The 14,073-nt window shown below is 43.8% G+C and overlaps 1 protein-coding gene across 1 annotated transcript in view; it reads right to left on the bottom strand.

Moving 5' to 3' along the window:
* ralbp1 (ralA binding protein 1) overlaps positions 1-14,073 on the bottom strand; it is a 31,646-nt gene that overhangs the window by 11,634 nt on the left and 5,939 nt on the right. Inside the window, 5 exon segments of the mRNA XM_064929357.1 lie at positions 6,922-7,083; positions 7,411-7,566; positions 8,941-9,137; positions 10,868-11,007; positions 13,692-13,843. Coding sequence (XP_064785429.1) covers positions 6,922-7,083; positions 7,411-7,566; positions 8,941-9,137; positions 10,868-11,007; positions 13,692-13,843 — 807 coding nt within the window.

The following is a 14,073-nucleotide window of genomic DNA, read 5'->3' as shown; positions in this document are numbered from 1 at the left end:
AATAGAGTTCCATGTAGTCATGGCTCTATGTAGTACTGTGGAATAGAGTTCCATGTGGTCATGGCTCTCTAGTACTGTGGGAGTTCCATGTAGTCATGGCTCCATTAGTTCCTGTGGAGTAGAGTTCCATGTTCATGGCTCTATGTAGTTATGGAATAGAGTTCATTAGTCATGGCTCTATGCAGTACTGTGGAATAGAGTTCCATGGATGATGGCAAAATGTCAGTTTGGAATAGAGTTCCATGTATTCATGGCATCTATGTAGTACTTGGAACAGAGTTCCATGTAGTGATGGCTCTATGTAGTACTGTGGAATATTCCATGTAGTCATGGCTCTATGTAGTACTGTGGAATAGAGTTCCATGTAGTCATGGCTCTATGTAGTACTGTGGAATAGAGTTCCATGTAGTCATGGCTTTTAGTACTGTGGAATAGAGTTCCATGTAGTCATGGCTCTATGTAATACTGTGGAATAGAGTTCCATGTAGTCATGTCTCTATGTAGTACTGTGGAATAGAGTTCCATGTAGTCATGGCTCTATGTAGTACTGTGGAATAGAGTTCCATGTGGTCATGGCTCTATGTAGTACTGTGGAATAGAGTTCCATGTAGTCATGGCTCTATGTAGTACTGTGGAATAGAGTTCCATGTAGTCATGGCTCTATGTAGTACTGTGGAATAGAGTTCCATGTAGTCATGGCTCTATGTAGTACTGTGGAATAGAGTTCCATGTAGTCATGGCTCTATGTAGTACTGTGGAATAGAGTTCCATGTAGTGATGGCTCTATGTAGTACTGTGGAATAGAGTTCCATGTAGTGATGGCTCTATGTAGTACTGTGGAATAGAGTTCCATGTAGTCATGGCTCTATGTAGTACTGTGGAATAGAGTTCCATATAGTCGTGGCTCTATGTAGTACTGTGGAATAGAGTTCCATGTAGTCATGGCTCTATGTAGTACTGTGGAATAGAGTTCCATGTAGTCATGGCTCTATGTAGTACTGTGGAATAGAGTTCCATGTAGTCATGGCTCTATGTAGTACTGTGTGCCTCCCATAGTCTGGACTTGGAGACTGTGAAGAGACCTCTGGTGGCATGTCTTGTGGCGTATGCATGGGTGTCTGAGCTGTGTGCCAGTCGTTTACAGACAGCTCGGTGCATTCAACATGTCAATACCGCTCACATTGTATGACAGAACTGCACATTTTAGAGAGTGGTCGTTTTATTGTCCCCAGCACAAGCTACACCAGTGGAATGATCATGCTGTTTAAATCTGCTTTCATGATAATTCATCCACCTGACAGCTGTGGCATATCTTGGCCAAAGGAGAAATGTTCACTAACAGGGATGTTAAATTTGTGCACAAAATGTTTTGAGAAATTAGCTTTTTTTGTGCATCTGGGAAATTTCTAGGATCTTTTATCGAACACTTTACATGAAACTAAACATGCGTTTAAATTTATAGGATCTTATATGTGGATTTACATGCATTTATATTTTTTGTCTAGTTTAAATCTCAGTGGAGTTGGGTTACGACGACCGCGGGCTGAATCAAGTCACTGTCAGTCGATACGAGGAAAGTCGGGTGGTTGATTTTTATTTATTTAACCAGGCAAGTCAATTAGGAACTAATTATTATCAACAATGATGGTCTAGCAAGAGGCAAAAGACCTCCTATGGGGATGGGAGCTGGGTTAAAAAAAAAAATACAAATGTTTAAATCGCACATCTCAACATAAAGACATCTCAACATAAAGAGAGACCTAAGACAACAACACAACATGGCAGCAGAACAAACAGGGTACAAACATTGCTGGGCCCAGACAGCAGCACAAAGAGCTAAATGGTAGAAACAACAATACATCACACGAAGCAGCCACAAGTATCTGTAAGAGTGTCCACGGTTGAGTCTTTGAATGAAGAGTTGAAGATAAAACTGTCCAGTTTGAGTATTTGTTGCAGTTCGTTCCAGTCTCTAGCTGCAACGAACTGAAAAGAGGAGTGACCCAGGGATGTGTGTGCTTTGGGGACCTTTAACAGAATGTGACTGGCTGAACGAGTGCTGAATGTGGAGGATGAGGGCTGCAGTAGATATCTCAGATAGCATCAGCCAATGGGTCTTGTGCTGGGTATACAGAGATGGCCAGAGTACAGAGTGCAGTGATGTGTCCTATATGGGTAGCCTAGTGGTTTGAGCGTTGGACTAGTAACCAAAAGGTTGCAAGTTCGAATCCCCGAGCTGACAAGGTACAAATCTGTCGTTCTGCCCCTGAACAGGCAGTTAACCCACTGTTCCTAGGCCGTCATTGAAAATAAGAATTTGTTCTTAACTGACTTGCTGAGTTAAATAAATAAAATAAAAAAGGAGCATTAGTGGCAAATCTGATGCCCAAATGGTAAAAAAACATCTGAAATCAAAATAGCATCAGTTGGTTAGCAGGGTAGGATGGTCATCTGAACCATTATTAGAGCAGCTGGGGTGAAAGAGGTTTTGTAATTTTGAGTAGAGGAAACATTTAAGGGTTCATCTGAGAGACCCTGGTCTCAGTATGACTTCCCTGTCAATAAAACTGTTGTGGTCAGTAGCCATACTCCCAGTAGTCGTATGAGGTGACTAGCCAGTACCTTAATTAAGCCAGTAAACGTGGTCAGAGGTGGTAATTACAGCCGATTGTAGTTATAGCCAGAGGTGTTCAGAAGCCAGTAGTTAAGGGCAGTAGAATATAGAGAATATTGTCAGTAGTTAAGAGTTAATAGTTATCAGAATGAGTTTTAGCCAGTGTTGGTCAGATTTGGAGTTCATCTCAGTAGTTAAGGTGTCGTGGTCAGTAGTTATAGCCAGTAGTCGTGGTCAGTAAATAGATGTCGGAATAGTAAATCATTCTAATGAATAATAATAATAATAATGAATAATAATGAATAATAATATAGCCAGTATGAATAATAAGTTATAGCCAATAATCGTAATAATAATAGCCAATTCTAATGAGTAATAAAATATAGCTAATAAATCATAATGAATAATAATAATCATAATCGAATAATAGTTACTAACAATGAATAATGAATAATAAATAATAATGAATAATAATAATGAATAATAATACTAACAATGAATAATGAATAATAAATAATAATGAATTATAATAATAATGAATAATAGTTATACAGTGAATAATTTTAAATGATTATTAAATCTAATGAAAATAAATCATAATGAATAAACTTATTTTACAACTAATAATGAAAATAATATTGTTCAATAAAACTGAATTGCTAATGAATAATAAATCATAATGAAAACAATACTCATAATGAATAATAATAATGAATATTGTAAAACGTATAAGAGTTAATAGTTATCAGAATGATTTTTACAGTGTTTGTGATTTGGAGTTCATCTCAAAAGGTGTACGAACAGCAGTTTCCCAAACAATTCGTTTCGCAAAAAAGATGTCGGAATAATAAATCATTCTAATGAATAATAATAATAATAATGAATAATAATAATAATAATGAATAATAATACTAACAATGAATAATGAATAATAAATAATGAATTATAATGAATAATAAATACATGAATAATTCTAATGACTAATGAATAATAAATCATAATGAATAATAATAATAATAATGAATAATAATACTAACAATGAATAATGAATAATAAATAATGAATAATAATAATAATAATGAATAATAATACTAACAATGAATAATAAATAATAATGAATTATAATAATAATGAATAATAAATACATGAATAATTCTAATGACTAATAAATAATAATGAATAATAAATCATAATGAATAATACTACTACTACTAATAATGAATAATAATATTGAATAATTCTAATGAATAATAAATCATAATGAAAAACAATACTAATAATGAATAATAATAATGAATAATAAATACATGAATAATTCTAATGACTAATAAATAATAATGAATAATAAATCATAATGAATAATCAGTACTAATAATGAATAATAATTCACAATACACTAATGAATAATAAATCATAATGAAAAACAATACTAATAATGAATAATAATAATGAATAATAAATACATGAATAATTCTAATGACTAATAAATAATAATGAATAATAAATCATAATGAATAATACTACTACTACTAATAATGAATAATAATAGGAATAATTCTAATGAATAATAAAGGCACAAGAAAACAATACTAATAATGAATAATAATAATGAATAGTAATAATAATAATGAATAATAACTAATAATAATAATAGTGAGAGGAATAACAGTAGTGTGTTGCTTCACAATCACACTAGCAATAACGAGGCTATATACAAAGAGTACCTGTACAGAGTGCATGTGCAGGGGTACGAGGTCGTTGAGGTAATATGTACATGTTGGTAGGGTTTATTGGAAGACACCAAGCACAAGCTACAGAAGACCAACGAGCACAAGCTTGGCAGAAGACCAACAGGCAACGCAGGATAGATAAAGCAGCAGCGTGTTGGGAAGACCAACGTCAGTATGTACAGAAGATTGACTCCACTGAGTGGACACAGAGCTACAGAAGACCAACGCAGGCACAAGCTACAGAAGACCAACGCAGGCACAAGCTACAGAAGACCAACGCAGGCACAAGCTACAGAAGACCAACGCAGGGCTAGAAGACCAACGTTCAGGCACAAGCTACAGAAGACCAACCAGACTTGCAGGCACAAGCTACAGAAGACCAACGCAGGTACAAGCTGAACAGAAGACCAACGCAGGACAGGCACAAGCTACAGAAGACCAACGCAGGCACTTTCAGAAGACAACCGCACTGCTACAGAAGACCAACGCAGGCACAAGCTACAGAAGACCAACGCAGGCACAAGCTACAGAAGACCAACGCAGGCACAAGCTTTGAAGACCAACGCAGGCACAAGCTACAGAAGACCAACGCAGGCACAAGCTACAGAAGACCAACGCAGGCACAAGCTACAGTAAACAACGCAGGCACAAGCTACAGAAGACCAACGCAGGCACAAGCTACAGAAGACCAACGCAGGCACAAGCTACAGAAGACCAACGCAGGCACAAGCTACAGAAGACCAACGCAGGCACAAGCTACAGAAGACCAACGCAGGCACAAGCTACAGAAGACCAACGCAGGCACAAGCTACAGAAGACCAACGCAGGCACAAGCTACAGAAGACCAACGCAGGTACAAGCTACAGAAGACCAACGCAGGCACAAGCTACAGAAGACCAACGCAGGTACAAGCTACAGAAGACCAACGCAGGTACAAGCTACAGAAGACCAACGCAGGTACAAGCTACAGAAGACCAACGCAGGTACAAGCTACAGAAGACCAACGCAGGTACAAGCTACAGAAGACCAACGCAGGTACAAGCTACAGAAGACCAACGCAGGTACAAGCCACAGAAGACCAACGCAGGTACAAGCCACAGAAGACCAACGCAGGTACAAGCTACAGAAGACCAACGCAGGTACAAGCTACAGAAGACCAACGCAGGTACAAGCTACAGAAGACCAACGCAGGTACAAGCTACAGAAGACCAACGCAGGTACAAGCTACAGAAGACCAACGCAGGTACAAGCTACAGAAGACCAACGCAGGTACAAGCTACAGAAGACCAACGCAGGTACAAGCTACAGAAGACCAACGCAGGTACAAGCTACAGAAGACCAACGCAGGTACAAGCTACAGAAGACCAACGCAGGTACAAGCTACAGAAGACCAACGCAGGTACAAGCTATAGAAGACCAACGTAGGTACAAGCTACAGAAGACCAACGCAGGCACAAGCTACAGAAGACCAACGCAGGTACAAGCTACAGAAGACCAACGTAGGCACAAGCTACAGAAGACCAACGCAGGTACAAGCTACAGAAGACCAACGCAGGTACAAGCTACAGAAGACCAACGCAGGTACAAGCTACAGAAGACCAACGCAGGCACAAGCTACAGAAGACCAACGCAGGTACAAGCTACAGAAGACCAACGCAGGTACAAGCCACAGAAGACCAACGCAGGCACAAGCTACAGAAGACCAACGCAGGCACAAGCTACAGAAGACCAACGCAGGTACAAGCTACAGAAGACCAACGCAGGTACAAGCTACAGAAGACCAACGCAGGTACAAGCCACAGAAGACCAACGCAGGCACAAGCTACAGAAGACCAACGCAGGCACAAGCTACAGAAGACCAACGCAGGTACAAGCTACAGAAGACCAACGTAGGCACAAGCTACAGAAGACCAACGCAGGTACAAGCTACAGAAGACCAACGCAGGCACAAGCTACAGAAGACCAACGCAGGTACAAGCTACAGAAGACCAACGCAGGTACAAGCTACAGAAGACCAACGCAGGTACAAGCCACAGAAGACCAACGCAGGTACAAGCTACAGAAGACCAACGTAGGTACAAGCTACAGAAGACCAACGCAGGCACAAGCTACAGAAGACCAACGCAGGTACAAGCTACAGAAGACCAACGCAGGTACAAGCTACAGAAGACCAACGCAGGTACAAGCTAAGGGTTTAACAATTCACAGCCTGGATGGAGTCGGAGGTTCAGTCCTCCCACGGTCGTCTCCGCTCAACTCCATTGATGTGCTGTACATCGTGGCGAGGAGGGGGAACGACTAGGCTACCTTTTAATACAGAGATGAACAGGAAGTCACAGGAAAGTCCTATTGAGACACTGGACATCGTACAGACCCAGACAATGATTAGTGTCCGCAAATTGTGATACTGTACGTTTCCCACTGAGATTTTATTAAGATGGACAAAAATAACAAAACCACAGCAATAGTCTTTTTACTGGAGCAGCATCAGTGTCCTAGATACCATCTACTGCCCCTTAAAAACTGCTTCAGTGACTAAAGTTGTACTGACAAATATCTGTTCCAAACCGTCCCAACCTGTCGTCGTATCTCCTCCTTGATGCTGTCCTGTGTCTCTGGCAGGGCCGGCATGGTGGCAGCATTGGACCAACGGAGCGGACGGGATACGGGCCTCAGAAACACGTCCCCAAACAGCTCTCTCACGTGGGTGAAGAACATGTACAGGACCCTGTTACCAATCTGGAGGAAAGAGGACAGGGGGTCAAACAGACGGACGGGACAGACAGAAGACGAGAGAGGGGGATATAGGTCACTTGCATATTAATTGCACTGACGCAGTATTAACCCCCCGAGCTAAAGGCAAGTAGTTTGTAAGGGTGATAATGAAGTCTGCTAGTTCAGTGTAAGTGGAGCAACCAACATCGTACCCTGTTGGGAGTGCATTAGCTCTAAAGAACTGGGCCAGGATTTCACTGAGGACCCTTCTCTCCCTCCCTCCCTCCCCTGAACAGATCTATGGGATTCCTGTATGTAATGAAAGGCGCTCTGCAAATACATTCTTATTACCTGTACAGTGGGGTTGAGTACGATGGATATATTCTGGATATTCATCTTGGTGTCGGTCTCTCTTGTGATAACGTGGTCCATGTGAGTGACCAGCCAGGACAGGAGCAGACGACTGCCGGGGGGCACCTCCGTTAAGAGACGCTGGAACTCTGCCACCTGACAAATAAAACACCGTTCTAGAACTCTGCCACCCGACAAATAAAACACCGTTCTAGAACTCTGCCACCTGACAAATAAAACACCGTTCTAGAACTCTGCCACCTGACAAATAAAACACCGTTCTAGAACTCTGCCACCCGACAAATAAAACACCGTTCTAGAACTGTGCCACCCGACAAATAAAACACCGTTCTAGAACTCTGCCACCCGACAAATAAAACACCGTTCTAGAACTCTGCCACCCGACAAATAAAACACCGTTCTAGAACTCTGCCACCCGACAAATAAAACACCGTTCTAGAACTCTGCCACCCGACAAATAAAACACCGTTCTAGAACTCTGCCACCCGACAAATAAAACACCGTTCTAGAACTCTGCCACCTGACAAATAAAACACCGTTCTAGAACTCTGCCACCTGACAAATAAAACACTGTTCTAGAACTCTGCCACCTGACAAATAAAACACCGTTCTAGAACTCTGTCACCTGACAAAGAATACATTCTTTTAGAACTCTTTTTGAAAACACACACAGGGGCTTGTGAACTTTTGCTTATACCTTAGTTTAAACCATTGGTCTAAAGCTAGCAACCATTTCTCATAGGCCAATTTTTTCAAATTAGTCACGATGCTTCGGACGGCCAGCTGATCAGATAATTATATCCGGTAACAAAATAACAAATCAACCTATCAGAGACCTTAAAATGGTACAGCCTCCATCCAATCGCATTTGTTAAACAGGCCGCCGTAAGCAGATCCAACTAGCCCTCCAACTGCCTGGTTTAATTCGTTACCCGTGGTCAAAGTGGAGATAGATATATATATACACTAGATATATATCTATATATATATTTTTTTTTTTTACCTTTATTTAACTAGGCAAGTCAGTTAAGAACAAATTCTTATTTTCAATGATGGCCTAGGAACAGTGGGTTAACTGCCTGTTCAGGGCAGAACGACAGATTTGTACATTGTCAGCTCGGGGATTTGAACTTGCAACCTTCCGGTTACTAGTCCAACACTCTAACCACTAGGCTACCCTGACACTGTCTTGACCAGGCTTCAGACGTTATACAACATTCAATTGTCCAATCAATTGAATTTACCACCAGGTGGATTCCATTCAAGTTGTAGAAACATCTCAAGGATGATCAATGGAAACAGGATGCACCTGAGTTGAATTTCGAGTCTCCTAGCAAAGGGTCTAAAATACTCATGTAAAAAAGGTATTTATGTTTTTAATTCGTAATACATTCGCAAAAAATTCTAAAAGACCTGTTTTCGGTTTGTCGTTATGGGGTATTGTGTGTAGATTGATGAGGGGGAAAAAATAAACTGATCAATAATATCTAAAGCGAGTCATCAAATCACCTTCTCAGCCTCTGCCGGTCTACTGCAGGCGTCCTCAAAGCGTTGAGCCAGGTCTCGCCCCAGAATGTTCTCAGGAAGTTCCCGGAGGTACTGCTTCAACAGGCTAGCTACGGTGTGGGGGTCATACTCTTCCAAGCATGGACACTCCTCGCGGTCATACGATGCCTTCAGCTCATCCACTTTAGACTTCATACCTGGGGAGGGAAAGAGAGAGGAGGAGGGTGGGTTAATACTAGAGGTCGACCGATTATGATTTTTCAGCACCGATACCGATTATTGGAGGACCAAAAAAAAAGCCAATACCGATTTATCGGACTATTTACAAAAAAAAAATTTTTTTTTTTGTAATAATTACAATTACAACAATACTGAATGAACACTTATTTTAACTTAATATAATACATCAATAAAATCAATTTAGAATCAAGTAAATAATGAAACATGTTCAATTTGGTTTAAATAATGCAAAAACAAAAGTGTTGGAGAAGAAAGTAAAAGTGCATATGTGCCATGTAAGAAAACGTTTAAGTTCCCTGCTCAGAACATGAGAACATATGAAAGCTGGTGGTTCCTTTTAACATGATTCTTCAATATTCCCAGTTAAGAAGTTTTAGGTTGTAGTTATTATAGGAATTATAGGACTATTTCCCTCTATACCATTTGTATTTCATTAACCTTTGACTATTGGATGTTCTTATAGACACTTTAGTATTGCCAGTGTAACAGTATAGCTTCCGTCCCTCTCCTCGCTCCTCCCTGGGCTCGAACCAGCAACATAATGACAACAGCCACCATCGAAGCAGCGTTACTCATGCAGAGCAAGGGGAACAACTACTAGAAAGCTGAGAGTGAGTGACGTTTGAAACGCTATTAGTGTGCGCTAACTAGCTAGCCATTTCACTTCGGTTACACCAGCCTCATCTCGGGAGTTGATAGGCTTGAAGTCATAAACAGCACAATGCTTGACGCACAACGAAGAGCTGCTGGAAAAACACCTGAAAGTGCTGTTTGACTGAATGTTTACGAGCCTGCTTCTGCCTACCACCGCTCAGTCAGATACTTAGATACTCGTATGCTCAGTCAGATTATATGCAACGCAGGACAAGCTAGATAATATCATCCATGTGTAGTTATTATTATGATTGATTGTTTTTTATAAGGTAAGTTTAATGCTAGCTTGCAACTTACCTTGGCTTACTGCATTTGCGTAACAGGCAGTCTCCTTGTGGAGTGCAACGAGAGAGAGGCAGGTCGTTATTGCGTTGGACTAGTTAACTGTAAGGTTGCAAGATTGGATCCCCCGAGCTGACAAGGTAAAAATCTGTCTTTCTGGCCCCTGAACAAGGCAGTTAACACACTGTTCCTAGGCCGTCATTGAAAATAAGAATGTGTTCTTAACTGACTTGCCCAGTTAAATAAAGGTTAAATAAAGGTTAAATATAAAAAAAATATTGGCAAATCGGCGTCCAAAAATACTGATTTCCGATTGTTATGAAAACTTGAAATCGGCCCTAATTAAAATCGGCCATTCCGATTAATCGGTCAACCTCTAGTACCGGACACACGGTACACCCAAGACATACAGACATACCGGACACACGGTAGATACATACCGGACACACGGTAGATTCCCTCACACACCCAAGACATACCGGACACAGATTCCCTCACACACCCAAGACATACCGGACACACGGTAGATTCCCTCACACACCCAAGACATACCGGACACACGGTAGATTCCCTCACACACCCAAGACATACCGGACACACGGTAGATTCCCCTCACACACCCAAGACATACCGGACACACGGTAGATTCCCTCACACACCCAAGACAACCGGACATCACACACCAAGGACACACGGTAGATTACCGGACACACCCCTCACACACCCAAGACACATATTCCCTCACACACCCAAGACACACGGTAGATTCCTTCACACCTCATTCCGTAGCTCTCAATGTAGTCGATGCACTCTCTGAAGACTGCAGGGAGCTGGATCCCGTCGTACAGGGCTGTTCTCTTCACTGCCTCAGCCAGGGGAGCCCCGAAGATGGGTCTGATGAAGAACAATAATAGTTTAAATGATCATTTTAATGTCAAAAAACAGATATTATTCCTTTTGGCTTTTAAACAAATCCCGGAGAAACACGCTCAGGTTGAGAGCACAGAGTCCAGCCACACACACTCAGGTTGAGAGCACAGAGTCCAGCCACACACACACACACTCAGGTTGAGAGCACAGAGTCCAGCCACACACACACACACTCAGGTTGAGAGCACAGAGTCCAGCCACACACACACACACACTCAGGTTGAGAGCACAGAGTCCAGCCACACACACACACACACACTCAGGTTGAGAGCACAGAGTCCAGCCACACACACACAGTCAGGTTGAGAGCACAGAGTCCAGCCACACACACACACACACACTCAGGTTGAGAGCACAGAGTCCAGCCACACACACACAGTCAGGTTGAGAGCACAGAGTCCAGCCACACACACAGTCAGGTTGAGAGCACAGAGTCCAGCCACACACACACACACAGGTTGAGAGCAGAGTCCAGCCACACACACACTCAGGTTGAGAGCACAGAGTCCAGCCACACACACACACACACACACTCAGGTTGAGAGCACAGAGTCCAGCCACACACACACACAGTCAGGTTGAGAGCACAGAGTCCAGCCACACACACACACACACACTCAGGTTGAGAGCACAGAGTCCAGCCACACACACACACAGTCAGGTTGAGAGCACAGAGTCCAGCCACACACACACACACACACTCAGGTTGAGAGCACAGAGTCCAGCCACACACACACACAGTCAGGTTGAGAGCACAGAGTCCAGCCACACACACACTCAGGTTGAGAGCACAGAGTCCAGCCACACACACACACAGTCAGGTTGAGAGCACAGAGTCCAGCCACACACACACACACACACACTCAGGTTGAGAGCACAGAGTCCAGCCACACACACACACAGTCAGGTTGAGAGCACAGAGTCCAGCCACACACACACAGTCAGGTTGAGAGCACAGAGTCCAGCCACACACACACACAGTCAGGTTGAGAGCACAGAGTCCAGCCACACACACACACACACACACTCAGGTTGAGAGCACAGAGTCCAGCACACACACACACAGTCAGGTTGAGAGCACAGAGTCCAGCCACACACACACAGTCAGGTTGAGAGCACAGAGTCCAGCACACACACACAGTCAGGTTGAGAGCACAGAGTCCAGCCACACACACACAGTCAGGTTGAGAGCACAGAGTCCAGCCCACACACACAGTCAGGTTGAGAGCACAGAGTCCAGCCCACACACACAGTCAGGTTGAGAGCACAGAGTCCAGCCACACACACACACACTCAGGTTGAGAGCACAGAGTCCAGCCACACACACACAGTCAGGTTGAGAGCACAGAGTCCAGCCACACACACACAGTCAGGTTGAGAGCACAGAGTCCAGCCACACACACACAGTCAGGTTGAGAGCACAGAGTCCAGCCACACACACACAGTCAGGTTGAGAGCACAGAGTCCAGCCACACACACACACACACACACACTCAGGTTGAGAGCACAGAGTCCAGCCACACACACACACAGTCAGGTTGAGAGCACAGAGTCCAGCCACACACACACACACTCAGGTTGAGAGCACAGAGTCCAGCCACACACACACAGTCAGGTTGAGAGCACAGAGTCCAGCCACACACACACAGTCAGGTTGAGAGCACAGAGTCCAGCCACACACACACACACACACACACACACACACACTCAGGTTGAGAGCACAGAGTCCAGCCACACACACACACAGTCAGGTTGAGAGCACAGAGTCCAGCCACACACACACACACTCAGGTTGAGAGCACAGAGTCCAGCCACACACACACACAGTCAGGTTGAGAGCACAGAGTCCAGCCACACACACACACACTCAGGTTGAGAGCACAGAGTCCAGCCACACACACACAGTCAGGTTGAGAGCACAGAGTCCAGCCACACACACACACACTCAGGTTGAGAGCACAGAGTCCAGCCACACACACACACACTCAGGTTGAGAGCACAGAGTCCAGCCACACACACACACACACACTCAGGTTGAGAGCACAGAGTCCAGCCACACACACACACTCAGGTTGAGAGCACAGAGTCCAGCCACACACACACACTCAGGTTGAGAGCACAGAGTCCAGCCACACACACACACACACACTCAGGTTGAGAGCACAGAGTCCAGCCACACACACACACACACACTCAGGTTGAGAGCACAGAGTCCAGCCACACACACACACACTCAGGTTGAGAGCACAGAGTCCAGCCACACACACACTCAGGTTGAGAGCACAGAGTCCAGCCACACACACACTCAGGTTGAGAGCAGAGTCCAGCCACACACACACTCAGGTTGAGAGCACAGAGTCCAGCCACACACACACTCAGGTTGAGAGCACAGAGTCCAGCCACACACACACTCAGGTTGAGAGCACAGAGTCCAGCCACACACACACTCAGGTTGAGAGCACAGAGTCCAGCCACACACACACACTCAGGTTGAGAGCACAGAGTCCAGCCACACACACACACACACTCAGGTTGAGAGCAGAGTCCAGCCACACACACACACAGGTTGCAAGCAACAGGATCTCGTCAGCCTTTCACTGCCAGTCAAATTGTCACCAGGCCTGGGATTGGGACCTTGAACCGTCTACCTGAATGTAGGCGTCTCCACGGCGACGGGCTCCGGCTCGGCCGCGGGCTTCTTCTTCTTCTTCTTCTCCTTCCACTGTTTCACCACGTCAGCTGCCGTCAGGTCTTTACACTTCTTGTCTTTCTTGTCCTCCTTGGGACACTTCTCCTTCACCTGGGAGACAGGAAAACGCAACGCGTTGGTCCCCTGCAGCTCAGTTGGTAAGAGCATGGTGTCTGTCCGCGACACCAGGGGAGTGGGTTCAATTCCCGGGCACCACCCATACGTAAAATATATGCTAACGAAGTCGCTCTGGATAAAAGTGTCTGTAAATAAATGGTTCCGATCCTCATAAGAAATAGCAAATAATAACATTAAAATAATTCAAAAGAATACGCGTTGCT

Source organism: Oncorhynchus masou, chromosome 3 (genome assembly GCF_036934945.1).
Source record: "Oncorhynchus masou masou isolate Uvic2021 chromosome 3, UVic_Omas_1.1, whole genome shotgun sequence".
Lineage (NCBI taxonomy): Eukaryota > Metazoa > Chordata > Actinopteri > Salmoniformes > Salmonidae > Oncorhynchus > Oncorhynchus masou.
Note: the sequence above shows the minus strand (reverse complement) of the source record. Positions and strands in the feature narration are given on the sequence as shown.